General features: G+C 41.6%; 1 protein-coding gene across 1 annotated transcript; it reads left to right on the top strand.

Moving 5' to 3' along the window:
* The first annotated feature begins 2,199 nt into the window (after window positions 1–2,199).
* LOC141018086 (uncharacterized) lies at window positions 2,200–16,201 on the top strand. The gene is made up of 9 exons (XM_073492964.1): window positions 2,200–2,348; window positions 2,610–2,945; window positions 3,069–3,350; window positions 3,488–3,541; window positions 13,130–13,177; window positions 13,387–13,473; window positions 13,575–13,603; window positions 13,763–13,831; window positions 15,219–16,201. Exons 1-9 carry the CDS (start codon window positions 2,288–2,290, stop codon window positions 15,366–15,368), a joined length of 1,116 nt encoding a protein of 371 aa, XP_073349065.1. The 5' UTR covers window positions 2,200–2,287; the 3' UTR covers window positions 15,369–16,201.
* Window positions 16,202–17,177: the final 976 nt, after the last annotated feature.

The following is a 17,177-nucleotide window of genomic DNA, read 5'->3' as shown; positions in this document are numbered from 1 at the left end:
TTCAGCTCAAACTGTCTTGTTAGAGCAAAACACTGAAACACGACTATGATTACAGCGATTAAGTTAGTTTTACTTACTTTTACTTGAAAACACATCGATGAGGATGTATGAGAAAAAATGTTAGAATGTAAATAGCACCCACTTAAAATGTCTGTTGTTTTTGTTCTGCTGGAGCGTCTGCTGATCCCAGCAACCTGTACGCCACCGTCAACAAACCAAGGAAAAAAGTAATCATAGCATAGTTACAGCTCAATTCATTACAAAGTTTTACTTTGATAAAAGACAGTGATTAATGTTTTATTATGTTTTTTATTAGAAGATCAGTGTCAGAATGTATTGCTGTAAGAAGCCTTTTTGTCCAGCAGGGGGAGCAGTAGATTAAGTAACAGCACAATGTTAAAAGGAGCTGTAGTAACCAGCGTTGGAAGGAGTATTCAGATCCTCTGATTAAGTCTAAGTACTAATACCATATTGTGAAAATACTCCGTACAAGCAAAAGTCCTGCATTCAAAACCTTACTGAGATAAAAGTCAGAAAATATTAGCAAAATGTGCTTCAAGTATTAGAAGTAAAAGTACTCATTCTGCAGTAAAATGGTCCCTGTCAGTGTGTTCTGTTATATCAGATGTTTTTGGATCAATATTACAGAGAGGAGAGTTTTCTCAACTCATCTATCCGTTTATCACAAAGATTCAACATCAACACAGCTGGAGTAGACATATAAAGTTGCATAAATGGAAATTACCTTGAATTTGTATTTAAAGTTTGACCAGTGTACACCACTTTAACACACTGTGTTTAGGGGAGAACTACTGATGTGAAAAACTAGTATAAAGTCTTTTGTCGCTCCAGAGGAGCCTGCATGTAAGCTGATACATTGCTGCTAGTGATGTCAGTCAGTGGCTCGGTTCCATTGTGGGTAATGTAAGACCCAGGTTTCGAGGTAAGATAAAATAAGAAAAGAAAAGAAAAGAAAAGAAAAGATGTACCTTTACTGATCGCCAAATAATTGCCATTTTATAACCTCAAAATACCCCTGTCTGAGAGTAACAGTAGTTGTTTATTACCTTATTTACTCTAACTCTGCTCATATTAAATAGTCAGAAACTAGTGTGTAGGTGACATACCAGCCTATTCAAAGAGCAAAACGCATGAAACTGCATAAACTTGTATAATTCCCTTAAAGTTTTCTGTCAAGGTTAGGGCTTTAAAAGCTGATATAAACTATAGATTGCTGGATTTGAAATCGTATTATCTACATGGTGCATCAATCATCCAGAGGCTGGTGCCTCAGGAGAGAGGAGAAAGAAGAGAGAGTGGGTCAGTTGTCTACACGATCACCCATTGGCTGTTTTAGGCTCGAGGGCCTCTGTTGTGAAATGAGGGTGTTTTTGATATACAATCACGTTTGTTTATAGTTTGTTTTTTTTGCCATTTTGTCACCAATGAATCATGGAATACTGTGTTTCTGGCTTAAAATTCCTTAAGTGGATATTTGGGAATAAGAGAATACAGTTTTTTGTTGTTGTTGTTGTTTGAGTTTGATGCACTACTGAAACATCCAGACACATTATTGGTGAGATGACAACACTTCATACATGCTAGTTTGTTGTCTAGTTTGTTTATTTGTTCATTTTACCTTGAACTAGCCTAGGAGTGCAATGTTAGACCAGTGGACTGCTTTTCAAACCCTGCAGCAGTTTATCAGATTACATGCAGCTTCCTGTTGAGCCACAAAATGGCAAACTACTTTTTTACATATGCAGTAGCACTCCCCGAGACCTATAAACACACTTTAATGTGAGAAATTGGTGGAGTTACCCTTTAAGTATAGTACTTGTGTACATTTCCATCCACCACTGGTAATAACACAACATTTTGTGGCTGCTTGAAATGTAAATGAGCATAATATATGGAATATTTTGCTTGATAAACTTGCTGTCAGGAGCTTTAACGTGCTTGTGTTGAGTTGCAGTGTACTGTTCTTTTGTCTCCTGTTATCGTTTACATGCAGTAATATTAACATCTAAATGTCTGTTCAGATCATCTTTGATGTTTTATATGAGAAAATGATTAAAGGAAACTAACAGGAAGTGGGACAGCCATCAGTGAAGGAGGGCGTTAAAACCTGATGCAGTCGGCAACAACTGCAATGTGAGCAGAAAAATAGATGACAGCCCCGATAAAGAAGTTACACTTTACCAATTAGAGGAAATGCATTCGACAGTTCTCTGTGAGAAGTTTAGAGACTTACAAGTACAGGGAGCAGAGAGAGAAGAGAGGCACGATGGTTGAATTCAGATGGATTAAAATGTCTTTATTTCTGATGCTGGTGCTTCACTTTACAGGTGAGGATACATATGACATGTGTATGACTGACAGACACATTAAAAAAGCTAATTTATCAATATGATTAATGGGACTTTATGACCTAACCTTCAGTTAGGCAAGACAGTCAAGCAATAGTGAATTTGATTAATTCTGGAAAACAGAAAAAAAGGATGAGGCATATTTGCAATTATTTTTAATCCAAAATTATCCTCAAACTGACACTAATAGTCATATTTTTATTTCTCTTTTTTGTTTATGTTTTTGTCTCTTCTTCTCAGCAGCAGTGACCGGACAGTTGGTCTCCTCCGTCACTGTCAGAGTTAAAGATGAAGTCACTTTGCCTTGTAACAATGTGATGGATGGTCAGAATAACTGTAACAGCACAACATGGGTATTCAGTGGTTCAAGTAGCACATCAGTGGTAGCGCTGGTTGATCTCGGACGGATTGATGAAGATGTCAAAGCTAAATCAGACAGACTGAGTGTTACAAAGAACTGTTCTCTGGTTATAAAGAATGTCACAGTCGAGGATGTTGGTCGTTATGATTGTCAGCAATACAAACCAGACATACGTCAAGGTCCAGACTCTGTGGTTCATCTGTCTGTTGTCTCCAGTGAGTATTTACATCATAATGTTTTCAGATCAAACTGTGAAACATTACAATAATTATGATCACAGTGATGAAGTTAATTTTACTCTTGTTGTCTTTCTCTCACAATATCTCCATCTTCACCAGTGACTAAACATAGAGACACTGATGTGGTGACATTAAGCTGCTCTGTGTCGACATATGGACGATGTAAACACACAGTGAAGTGGCTGTATGAGGGTAAAGAGGTGAAAAAGGATAACCAAGGTGTAACTACATCACAGTCTTCCTGCTCTGCCTCTGTGCATGTTCTGACTTCTCATCACATTTACAAGTCAAGGTTTAAAAGTCTGACGTGTTCAGTGACTGATGGTAACAAAGAGCAGCAGCTGTTTCCCTTCAGACTTCAGTCAACAGGAAAGAAACCAGGTGAGAATATGTTGCTCTTCAAACTGATGTGAATAATTACAGAAAATATTTGTTTATTTTATGGATTTGAAGTTTTAATATTACATCACAACAAGTTTTGTACTGAACATTTTGTTGAGTTGTGTTTATCTGTTCAGGTGAGGAGACAACAACAACAACAACAACAACAACTGATGATGCTTCAACACAAGGTATTGTGTCAGCACTCATTTCTCTTTGTCTCTCTCTCTCTCTCTCTCTCTCTCTCTGAGTGGGTGAGCATTTCAGCGGGTGTGTGTTTCTATCTTTTGTATGTATGTTTGTTTGATTGTTTGTTAGATTTATTACTGCAGTTGTATTTTGTGCTGTAGTTTAAAGCGGTTTGGTTCCGGAGCGGTAACGACCGGCCCCGGCTGGAAGTCTTGCCGACTCATGGAGTCAGAGGCGTGGGGCTGGAGAAGCTCACACGCCGACACGGAGTTAAACTCTGTCCGACTGTTAATTGCTCTGTGGAGGATTGCAGTTTAGCAATCGGAGAAATGGTCGGTTATGACGGTATAAAGTCCACATCTAGGATGAACAATGGAGTCGTCATTTTCCTGGACAGCGTTGATAAAGTGAGCATGGTTGTTGAACGAGCTGTAGGGATCCAGGACACCTTTGTTCAGGTGGTACCGCTGGTTAATCCAGCCAAAAAGATCATTTTGTCCAAAGTCCTCCGTTCATTGGTGATGACATGTTGCAGAGAGAACTGACGAGACACGGACAGTTAATGTCTCAGTCAAACTGATTCCTCTGGGCTGTAAATGTCCTCACCTGAAACACGTTGTCTCCTTCAGAAGGCAGGTCTTTATGGTTCTGAAGAACAACACTGACGAGTTCAACTTCATGTTGAAGTTCAGAGTGGATGATTTTGCATCGCAGTCAATTTCACAATCCATTTTCATACACTCACACAGAAACTGCATGTATGTATTCATGATTTTATTTCTTTTAAGTCAAAAATATCACACCAAATAAAAACTGAAGAAAGAAACAAGTGATAAATGAAAAATACAATATAAATTAAAGCTGCAAGCAGCGATGAACGGGCCCTCGCAGGCCACGCGGGTCGGGGCGTGCTGCTGGCGGGGCGTGCTCCTTACCCGGACCCATTGCCCCGTTATTGTGCGCGCATGTCTTAACTGATAGCCAAAAACGGTTTTGTGTTGATAATAGCGCCACCTGCTGGTGATTTTTGGTGTGTGAGTTACAGATGCCAGTGTATACCACCCCAATCAGTTTCATGTCCATAAGTGTTATGGTGTGGGCACAGTGCCAATTATAAAATGAAACTGCCACCAGAGCGCCACCTACTGTCAGATCGGTAAGATCTTCGTCAGTTATCCTCAGGAGGCCATTGGCAATGAGTCTACCAAGTTTAGTGTTAATCCGACCAACCAACGTTGAGATATAAAATAGTTCAATTTAAACAGCGCCACCTAGGGGTCATCAGCCGACATTTAGCACAGAGCCTAAGGGGCTCATGTGGAATTAGTATCCTGAGTTTCATGTCATTTGGACACACTAATGTGGAGATATGCAACACTTCCTGTTTGGAACGAAATCTGCAGGAAGTTGTTATTTAATAACTTGAGTACTCTTTGGAATATCAAAATTCTTTTAATAAATTTTTGTCAGGAGGGTCCACAGATGCTGTGTGCAAAGTTTTGTGCAAATTGGTGAAATTGCCTGGGAGGAGTTCGAAAAAGTAGGTTTGCGACATTTGGCGAATTTGCAAATTGAGTTCTGGCGAGAAAGTGGGCGTGGCCTACATCACACAGTCCAGCTGAATTCAGGGAACACGTAAATATAAGGTTTAACAATGTGCACCATATTATGTGGGAGTTATTAGGCAAAAACGGTTTGTGTTGATGATAGCGCCATCTGCTGGTCATTTTTGGTGTGTGAGTTACAGGGGCCGGTCTATACCACCCCTGTCAATTTCATATCCATAAGTGTTATGGTGTGGGCACAGTGCCAAATATAAAAAGAAACTGCCACCAAAGCGCCACCTAGTGTCAGATCGGTCGCCCCTGTGTCAGCTATCCTCAGGAGGCCATTGGCAATGAGTGTACCAAGTTTTGTGTTCATCCCACCAACCGATGTCGAGATATAAAATACTTCAATTTAAATAGCGCCACCTAGTTGTCATCACCCAAAATTTAGCACAGAGCCTTAGGGCCTCATGAGCAAGTAGTATCCTGAGGTTGACGTCATTTGGACAAACCAATGTGGAGATATGCAACACTTCCTGTTTGGAACGAAATCTGCAGGAAGTTATTATTTAATAACTTGAGTATTTTTTTGAATATCAAAATTCTTTTGATAACTTTTTGTCAGGAGGGTCCACAGATGCTGTGTGCAAAGTTTGGTGCAAATCGGTGAAATTGCCTGGGAGGAGTTCGAAAAAGTAGGTTTGCGACATTTCGCGAGCTAGTGAAAAAAAACGCCAGGCAGAAATGGGCGTGGCCTATATCAGGAGATTCAGCACAATTCACTGAACGCGTGGATATAAGGTTTTTGAAGGTGCGACAAAGTATGTGGGAGTTATTAGCCAAAACGCACTTTCCTTGATAATAGCGCCACCTAGTGGTGCACGTTCACAACAACAACAGATTATAAAATTTTTCGCCAAGCCTAATGACTTTGCCAAATAAAATCGCCTTTTCATTCACATTCAGGCAGTGAAAAATGCGATCATTTTGGACGAAGGAATAAAATAATAATAATTAAAGCTGCAAGCAGCGATGAACGGGCCCTCGCAGTCCACGCGCGTCGGGGCGTGCTGCCGTCGGGACATGCTGCTGTCGGGTCATGCTGCTGTCGTTACATGCTGCTGTCCGGGCATGCTGCTGTCGAGGCTTGTTCATGCAACAACTTCCGTAGAGGAAACAGAACTGAAGGCAGTGAAGCTGCTGTTTCGTCATTTAGCAATAAAAGCGCCACCTATTGGTCGATTTGCACGAAATTTTGTAGAAATGCTCATCTTGCCATGGAACACAACTGGGAAACGTTTTGTGTTAATCGGACTGTATTTCATCAAGATATGCAAGACTGTGTGGTTTACCACAACGTGCAGGAAATTGTTGTTTTATATTTTGGTCGTTCTTTAGGCTATCACAATTCTTTTAATAACTTTTTGTCAGGAGAGTCCACAGATGCTGTGTGCAAAGTTTGGTGCAAATTGGAAAAATTGCCTGGGAAGAGTTCGAAAAAGTAGGTTTGCGACATTTGGCGAATTTGCGAATGGAAATTCAGTGCGAACGTGGGCGTGGCCTACATCACACTGTTCGGCTGTATTCAGGGAACATATAGATATAATGTTTAACGATGTGCACCATATTATGTGGGAGTAATTAGCAAAAAACGTTTTTTCTTGATAATAGCGCCACCTGCTGGTGATTTTTGGTGTGTGAGTTACAGGGGCCAGTCTATACCACCCCTATGAATTTCATATCCATAAGTGTTATGGTGTGGGCACAGTGCCAAATATAAAATGAAACTGCCACCAGAGCGCCACCTAGTGTCAGATCGGTAACCCCTTTGTCAGCTATCCTCAGGAGGGCAGTGGCAATGAGTGTACCAAGTTTTGTGTTCATCCGACCAACCGATGTTGAGATATAAAATACTTCAATTTAAATAGCGCCACCTAGTGGTCGTCGGCCAACATTTCGCACAGAGCCTTTGGGGCTCATGCGCAAGTAGTATCCTGAGTTTCACGTCATTTGGACGCACCAATGTGGAGATATGCAACACTTCCTGTTGTGACCCGATTCCACAGGAAGTTGTTATTTAATAACTTGAGTATTCTTTGGAATATCAAAATTCTTTTAATAACTTTTTGTCAGAAGGGTCCACAGATGCTGTGTGCAAAGTTTGGGGCAAATCGGTGAAATTGCCTGGGAGGAGTTCGAAAAAGTAGGTTTTTGACATTTCGCGAGCTAACGAAAAAAAACGGTAGGCGGAAATGGGCGTGGCCTATATCAGGAGATTCAGCACAATTCACTGAACGCGTGGATATAAGGTTTTTGAATGTGCGACAAAGTATGTGGGAGTTATTAGCCAAAACGCACTTTCCTTGATTGTAGCGCCACCTAGTGGTGAAAATTCACAACGACAACAGATTATAAAATTTTTCGCCAGGTCTGATCTATATTCCAAGTTTGGTGAGTTTTGGGGTATGTTCAGGCAGTGAAAAATGCGATCATTTTGGCAGGAAAAAAAAAAAAATAATAATCATTACAATTACAATAGGGTCCTCGCAGTTTCACTGCTCGGGCCCTAATAATCATTCGAAAAACAATAGGGACCTCGCAGGTTCCCTGCTCGGGCCCTAATAAGGCATTGCACAAACATTAAAGAATATTCTATTTACATACAAAATAAAAACAGTGAACATGAAAACATGTGACATAAAATGAATTAAAAATACAATATAAAAAAGAATGTCACAAAAACCTTAATAAGTTCAGTGAAAGCTCTGGAGTCTGAAGTGGAGGAACTCCAAGGCTTAGCTGAGGCCACGGGAGACCAGCGCCATACTGACTTAAAAAGTCTCTTTCAGCCAACCTGCTGAGTGTCTCAGCTCAGGCGGTTCTGGTTAGGTCCCACTTTCAGACTGTAGCTCAGACAGATGTTCCATCACACTTCTTCTTTGGTCTGGAGCGCAAGAATTGACAGAAGAGGTTAATTCACAGTTTAAGGTCTGACACTGGTCCGGTGCTGACTGATCGCACTTCAATCCACAAACATGCTGTCAATTTTTACAGTAACCTGTTTAAATGTGAGCACAGAGAGGAGCATGCAGTGTCTCAGAGCTTCTATACTGGTCTTCCTCAGGTTGAGCAACAGAGTAATGTAGAGTTGGAAGCAGCTCTCTCCTCTGATGAGCTCTATGCTGCTCTGCAGAGCATGCAGCAGAGTGGGAAAGCTCATGGAATAGACGGTCTACCTGTTGACTTTTATAAGTCTTTCTGGTCGGTGGTGGTGGGGGATCTGTTGGCAGTGAGTGACAGTCTCACCGGAGGGCGTCTGCCACTGAGCTGCAGGAGGACAGTCCTTACCTTACTGCCTCAGAATGGTGACCTGCAGTTCATCAAAAACTGGAGGCCTGTGTCACTGCTCTGATCTGATTATAAGCTGCTGTCCAAGGTGTTGGCGACCAGGCTGAGCAGAGTGATGAACAAGTGATTCAGTGTGATCAGACCTACTGTGTACCAGGCAGGCTGATTTCTGCTAATATTATTTTGATTTGTGACTTTTTAGAGATCTGTAAGCTGTTTGGCCTCAAAGCTGGCATCATATCAATGGATCAAGAAAAAGCTTTTGATCGTGTTGAGCATGAATATTTATGGCTCACGTTGAGCTCCTTTGGTTTTAGTCCTGGTTTTATTGATAAAGTTAGGGGTTTTGTATTGTGACATTCAGAGCATCCTGAAAATGAATGATGGTTTGAGTGCTCCTTTTCAGGTTCAAAGGGGAGTTAGACAAGGCTGCACTCTCTCTGGCATGTTATATTCTTTAGCAATCGAGCCTTTGTTGCACAAACTTAGAGCTGACCTTCAGGGGCTGACTATTCCAGGTTGTAATACACCTTTAAAATTGTCAGCCTATGCAGATAATGTGGTCATCCTGGTGGACAGCCAGCAGGATATTGATGTGTTGGTAAAAGATGTCGTCCAGTTTGGCTCAATATCCTCAGCCAAAGTTAACCGGGACAAACGTGAAGCTCTCGGTGTTGGTGGACTGGAGAAGAAGCTCAGTTTAATTGGGGGGTTGATTTGGAAGACAGGGGGGCTGAAATACTCAGGAGGGTTTTTAGGTGATCCTTTGTTTGTTCTTAATAACTGGGAGAATGTTCTCGAAACGGTCAAAGGTCATTTAACAAGGTGGAAGCAGATTAAAACCAAAATGTCCTACAGAGGTCGAGTCCTCATCACTGACAATTTGGTATCATCCACTTTATGGCATCGTCTGTCATGTGTTGACCCCCCACCTGACCTGCTGTCAAAGATCCAGGCTCTTCTTGTTAACTTCTTCTGGGACAGACTGCACTGGGTGCCTCAGTGTGTGCTGTATCTGCCAAGGAATGACGAAGGACAGGGCCTGATCCACCTCAGCAGCAGGGGGGCTACCTTCCATTTCCAGTTCTTACAAAGGTTTCTGTGTGGTCCTGCTGATTTAGTGTGGAGGCTGCTGGCTTGCACCATTTTGAGTCAGTTAGGTGGACTTGGACTGAACAGATCTTTGTTTCTGATGGACTTAAAGCAGCCAAACATCAAGGAATTACTTGATTTTTATCGTGGACTGTTTAAGGTGTGGAGCTTGTTAAAGAAGAAGAGGCTGGGACACTACAACTCAGTGTACTGGCTGCTCCAAGAACCAGTTATCTATGGGACCCGTTTCAGTGCAGGCTGTCAGGTGGGGTCCACTCTGCTCAGGCAGTTCTGTGTGTCTAATGTGGTGACTCTGGGAGATGTAGTTCAGCTCGCAGGTGCAAACATGGACAATGCAGCTCCTCTTGCCTGCTGCTTAGAGGTGAAATCGATTCGGGCTGTCTCTCTGTTGCTCAGTAAATGAGAGAAGCTCTCACACTTAGTGAGCAGACTTTGTTACAACAGTATTGTGACGGCTTTATTAAACCTGATGAGAACGCTGTTTTCCCTTCGGTGAGCATTACCCCAGACTTCAAGGACTGTACAGGACTGTTCTTAAAAAGTGGGATTCCTCTGAGTTTTCTTTTCAAGATGCAAATAGAAAATGAATGTATAAAACGTTTGTCAAAGTTTTGCAGAGGGACAAACTGAATGGTAGAACTGACACTCCATGGAGAGCTCACTCAGGCCTTAGTGATGGTGTTGGACCTGAATGGAGAGCGCTGTATAAACCACCATTGATCAAAAGAGTTGCTGACCTGCAGTGGAGGGTTTTAGATGGTATCGCCGCTGTGAATGTGTTTGTCTCTGTCATTAACTCTGATGTAAGTCATGTCTGTCCATTTTGCACTCATCGTGAGACTGTTTTTCATTGTTTCATGGAGTGTTGTTGACTGCTGCCTCTGTTTACAATGTACACGTTTTCAGACTATTTGAGTGAGTGAAAGTTTTTTCGAAACATATGTTCATTCTGGGCTCCAGGTACTCTCAGAAAAATAAAGACAGCCAGCTTTTTAATTTCATTGTGGGGAGGGCAAAGATGACCGTGTATCTGAGCAGAAGAAACAGAATAGAGAATAGAGAAAGCTGTGGATGATGATGCTGACAAAAACAACAGAAAGACTTACAGCTTAAAGGCCTCAACCACATTAATGCGACAACTGATGGGTGAGAAACAAGACTGACATCCTGACAGGAAGTCACACCTTACTACTCACAGGAACGGCTGTGTGGATCGTACACAAAAGCTTAAGTTCGTAAACTTGTGCAGTTCAGCGCTTAGAAACATGAGATAGAAAGGAAGATCGATGGATTCATTCAGGTGGATTAAAATGTTTTTATCTCTGATTCTGCTGCTTCACGTTACAGGTAAGGAAGAAAAGGACATGTTTCTCACACATTTACAGACATATCCTCAAATGAACCCTGAACATATGAGTCAAATTTAAGCCGCTTTGTCATGTCTCTCTCTCATTGTTTCCTCATCAGTAGCTGTACAGACGAAACCCTTTGCTGTCACACCTGGAGCTCAGGTCAATCTGCCTTGTATCTGCCTCTAACCCCAGGAAACTATCCTCCATGTTCTCTTCCCTCTCACCCCTCTTACCCCTCCCCCTCCTTCCTTCCTCACTGCTGATGACTTTGCAACTTACTTTACCAAGAAAGTAAAAGACATCATCTCCTCATTTACTTCTGTTCCCATCCAGAAAGCATCTCCCCCAACCCTCACCTCTGATGGCCTTATCTGCTTCTGCCCTCTCTCCTCTGAAGATGTTCACACACTAGTTATGTCCAACCGTGCCACCACCTGTTCCCTCAAACCCATTCCCTCCATCCTTCTCCAAGACGTCTCACATGACATCTTGCCATTCCTCACCACCCTGATCAACTCCTCCCTCACTTCAGGCCTTATTCCAGCTGCTTTCAAGACAGCTACAATAAAGCCACTCCTAAAGAAGCCCACCCTATACTCAGCTGATATCCAAAACTACAGACCTGTATCTCTTCTTTCATTCCTCTCTAAAATCCTGGAACGCGCCGTCTACAACCAGTGGCCCTCCTCACACTGACTGAGTCCCTCCGTGCCACCAGAGCCTCGTCCCACTCATCCGTCGTCATTCTCCTCGACCTATCTGCCGCATTTGACACAGTCAACCACCAAATCCTCCTCTCCACTCTGGCTGAACTTGGCATCGCTGACTCTGCTCTAACCTGGTTCACATTATACCTGACAAATCGCACCTTTCAGGTCATGTGGAATAGCTCCTTGTCCAAACCCTGCTTTCTGGAAACTGGTGTCCCTCAATGCTCAGTACTAGGACCACTTCTGTTTTCACTATACACTAGATCACTAGGCTCTGCAATCCCACATCACATGGATTCTCTTACCACTGTTATGCAGACAACAGCCAACTGTTCCTCTCTTTTCCCCCATCATCCAACACCGACGTTGCAACGCGCAACTCGGAATGTCTGGCAGACATCTCCGTCTGGAGATTGATAACTGTGCATCACCTCAAGCTCAACCTTCATAAAACTGAACAGATTTGCCCTCTACAACATCTGCAGGATCCGGTGTTTCCTCACAAAGGACGCAACACAACTCCTTGTCCAAGTGCTGGTCATCTCCCGCCCGGACTACTGCAACTCGCTCTTGGCTGGACTCCCAGCCTCTGCAACTAAACCACTGCAGTATATCCAGAACACTGCACTGCGCCTCATTTTCAATCTACCCAAATTGTCCCATGTGACCCCCCTCCTCTGTGACCTCCACTGGCTCCCAGTTGCAGCCCGCATCCGATTCAAGACGATGATACTAGCCTTCGAGGCCGTCAACAGAACTGCACCCATCTACCTCCAAACACTGGTCAGACCACACGCCCCAGCACGAGCACTTCGCTCCACTACATCAGATGGCCAGCTGGTACCGCCATCACTGAGAGCAAACAAAGGTGGCTCAGCGAAGTCACGACTCTTCTCTGTTCTGGCGCCTCAGTGTTGGAACAAACGACCAATGTCAGGACAGCAGAGTCACTTGCCATCTTCCGCAAAAGACTCAAGACTCACTTGTTCAGACTACACCTCGACCCCGCATGTGAAGACACTGATTATGATCTGTCTGTTGTCACGAGTTCAGCTCAAACTGTCTTGTCAGAACAAAACACTGAAACACGACTATGATTACAGCAATTAAGTTAATTTTACTTAAAAACACATTGGTGATGTGGCTGTATGAGAGTGAATGTTAGAATGCAAATAGCACCCACTTAAAATGTCTGTTTCACCGCTTCGTCACGAAAACCTTGAGTTGTGATCTTAAAGGAACAATTCACCAAAAATTTAAATTCAGTTATTTCCTTAACCCCATGATGATGGAAAGTCTGGTGAAGTTTTGTAGCCCACAAAACATTTCTGGAGCTTCACAGCAAAACAGCATTTCAGTATTCTCCTAAACAACTGCATGTGGGTGAGTAGATAATGACTGAATTTTCATTTTTGGGTGAACCTATCCATCCAGTTTTCAAGATGATATAATTCTTCTGCATAGGGTTACTGAAGGTCGTAAGATGGATGATGGAAATTTCTTTGTTTTCACTTGTCCAGGTACGACCACAAAACCAGCCACAGCCAAACCAACAACAACACCAACAAGTAAATCAACAACAACAACAGCAGCAGCAGCAGAAAGCACACAATCAGAGACAAACACAACAGCATCTACCATCATTGTAGATCCATCAGCAAGACAGATAAATAAATCAAATATAAGACATATACTATGCAGTTTAAGAACACATCACAGCTCATCATTCATCACAACCCCACTGACAGTATTTTGCCCTTCTTGATTCTCTTTCCAGCTTGGTGGTGGTTCGTCATCGTGGCTGTTGGTGTAGCAGTGCTCATAATAACTGTTGTTGCACTCATGAGATGGAGGAGAACTGAAGGTGAGAACATTCACAGGTTAAACTTTTAACAAACAAGATTTTTTTTTTTTTAACCAGAATTTCACTGCGGAAGTTCACAGTGACACATTTTGTCTTTTCAGGGAACAAAACACAGATGGAAGAAAACACTGTGAGTTTACATCATACAAACTATAAACCAGCTGTTGAATGGGGCAAACAGTGACTACTGGAATTACACCAGTTGAGCTGAAATGAAGTGGATAGATGAGAGAGTGAGTCACTTTAAAACTTCATGTTACTGAGCAGCCATGTTGTCTTCTCTGTGTAGGCTGATCCTGAAGATGGTCTTCACTACGCCTCCGTCAGCTACACCAGGAAGACCAACAGTAGAGCCCGGGTAAGCTGGTGATGAATGAAAACACTTCACGGGTCAGAAAAACAGTAAAGATTCTTTATTTTACCTTTAAAGTTCACAGGCTTCATTTATAAAAATGTTCTTAGATTCATTATACTGAACTAAATCTTCAGATCATTTCCAACAGTGTGCTTACATTCAATTCATAAGAAATGCTGGGCATGAAAAGTCTTGCTAAAAATGGAAATAGACAACTTTTTAACTTTCCCCACCCTCTCAGTGTTTCCCTCTGGTATTACTGTTGCTGCCACTTTCACAAACACAGCGTTAGCAGCATGACTAACACTGGCAGCCTGGCTACTGTCCAAAGTAAAAAACAACAGAAATAATCCCAATTTGACCTGGAAACCCTGATCTCAGTGCTGTGAAAAGACAGAGTAAAACAGTCAGTTGTATTAATAAGTGGGCAAACACATACCAGCGTGGGAACAGACTTTGACACAACACCGGTGCTCTCCATCCTGTGAATGCCCGTCCGTTCACTCTTGTTTTACCTCGGTTTCAATGGCAGACACACTTCATTTGTACTGTAATTCGACCTTTGTTCTTCCAGGAAAAGTCCAGACCGCTGACAGTCTGAATAGCATAGTAAAAGTGAGGTCTATAAGGAACCAATCTAACTTTAAAACACCAAATCAGCTTAAAATGACAGCACCTGCCTTGTAATTTCCCCTGATATAATACCAGCAAAAATGAGGGTTTAGTCAGGAAAAGCCACAGGAACATCAGAGGAGATCGAAGCCAGGAAACATGTATTATTCAGTCGACTGCATAGTGGGTTGACAATCACAGCTAAACGCACAGCTTGGGAGTGTGTTGCTGCTGCAGTGCACATTGCTCATGTAAAGTTCACCACAGGCTTGGACGCATGTGTGTCCCAAACTGTAGTACCCCAACATAACCAGAGGGGAAATCAAGTCTAGACTTTGCTTAGAAATGCAAAGTCTAGATTTCCCCGCCAAAGTAAAGTTTTAAACATAATACATAATACTACTACTGTTTTTCTTAAGTCATACTTGTGATCTAAATTGTTTGTGAGTCTGTTTTATAAATGAGGCCTCAGGTCTACATGTAAAGATTGTGAGTCAGTGTGTTCAACATTGGTTCAGAACAAAATGTTTCAACAACTACTGACTAGATGTGTATATGTACAAACAAATCCTTAACACCAAATCTTCAAATTAAACTGACTTCATTGAATCAGTTCTGTGTTGTTTTGTTGCTCCTTTTAATGTTGTTTCATATTTCCTAAGCATCCTGTTGTGTTTATGTGCTGCTGGATATCATAATGTTGCCTTTACTTGTATTATTCTTTGTCATTCAATGTTATGTAATTTATAAGTTGTCTTGTTTATTTATTGTTTGCCAGATTCTGGGTAAAGATGAAGATGATGATGATGATGATGATGATGCAGTGACCTACACCACCCTGAAAACTTCCTCTTGTTCTGCTGGAGCGTCTGCTGATCCCAGCAACCTGTACGCCACCATCAACAAACCAAGGAATAAGTTATCATAGCATAGTTACAGCTCAATTCATTACAAAGATTTTACTTTGATGAAAGACAGAGATCCTTTGATTAAGTCCAAGTACAAATACCATATTGTGAAAATACTCCGTACAAGTAAAAGTCCTGCATTGAAAGCCTTACTGAGATAAAAGTAAGAAAATATTAGCAAAATGTGCTTCAAGTATTAGAAGTAAAAGTACTCATTCTGCAGTAAATTGGTCCCTGTCAGTGTTTTCTGTTATGTCAGATGTTTTTGGATCAATATTACTGCTGCATTAATGCGTATGTGTCGTTTTACTGCTGTAGATGTTTCAGGCTGAGCTCATTTTAACACCTTCCTATACTGTTGGCTGTGGCTGTCCTGTGAGAACCACATATCTCTAAAAGGTTTCATGGTGTCAGAAGAACAGCCTGTTTTCAGCTTTATGATGATGAAGTTTCCAGCTAGTTTAATTAGTTTAGGAAGGAGGAGATTTTTCTCAACTCTTCTATCAGTTTATCACACAGATTCAACATCAACAAATCTGGAGGTACGTGGTTTTCACTGGACAGGAAGAGCATGAAAAACTGTAATCTGAGAAGTAACTTGTAACCAAAGACAAACATAGTAGAGTAGAAATATAAAGTTGCATTAATGGAAAGTACAAGTACCTTGAATTTGTACTTAAAGTTTAACCAGTGTACACCACTTTAACACATTGTGTTCAGGGGAGAACTACTGATGTGAAAAACTAGTATTAAGTCTTTTGTGGCTCCAGAGGAGCTGCTAGTGATGTCAGTCAGTGGCTCAGTTGCATTGTGGGTAATGTATGTGCCAGGTTTTGAGGTAAGATAAAATAAGAAAAGAAAAGAAAAGAAAAGAAAAGAAAAGAAAAAAAAAGGAAAGATGTACCTTTATTGAACGCCAAATACTTGCCATTTTATAACCTCAAAATACCCCTGCCTGAGAGTAACAGTAGTTGTTTATGACAATAGTTATTTATTTCCTAATTTACTCTAACTCTGCTCATATTAAATAGTCAGAAACTAGTGTGTAGGTGCAAAATGCATGAAACTGCATAAACTTGCATAATTCCCACAAAGTTTTCTGTTAAAGTTTAGGGCTTTAAAGACTGATATAAACTATAGATTGCTGGATTTGAAATCTCATTATCTACATGATGCATCAATCATCCGGAGGCTGGTGTATAAGTGCCTCAGGAGAGAGGAGAAAGAAGAGCGAGTGGGTCAGTTGTCTACACGATCACTCATTGGCTTATTGGAGTTTGACGCACTACTGAAACATCCAGACACGTTATTGGTGAGATGGCAAAAATTCATACATGCTAGTTTGTCATCTAGTTTGTTTATTTGTTGATTTGACCTTGAACTAGCCTAGGAGTGCAATGTTAGACCGGTGGACTGCCTTTCAAAACCCATGCCTACATTACCCAAAATGCAACTTAGCCACTGAGTGACATCACTGGAAGCAGTTTATCAGATTACATGCAGCTTCCTGTTGAGCCACAAAATGGTAAACTACTTTTTTCACACATGCAGTAGCACTCCCCGAGACCTGTAAACACACTTTAATGTGGAAAATTGGTGGAGTTACCCTTTAAGTATAGTACTTGAGTACATTTCCATCCACCACTGGTAATAACACAACATTTTGTGGCTGTTTGAAATGTGAATGAGCATAATATATGGAACATTTTGCTTGATACACTCGCTGTCAGGAGCTTTAACGTGCTTGTGTTGAGTTGCAGTGTACTGTTCTTTTGTCTCCTGTTATCGTTTACATGCAGTAATATTAACATCTAAATGTCTGTTCAGAT

This window comes from Pagrus major, chromosome 22, assembly GCF_040436345.1.
Source record: "Pagrus major chromosome 22, Pma_NU_1.0".
In the NCBI taxonomy this organism is placed as follows: Eukaryota; Metazoa; Chordata; class Actinopteri; order Spariformes; family Sparidae; genus Pagrus; species Pagrus major.
Note: the sequence above shows the minus strand (reverse complement) of the source record. Positions and strands in the feature narration are given on the sequence as shown.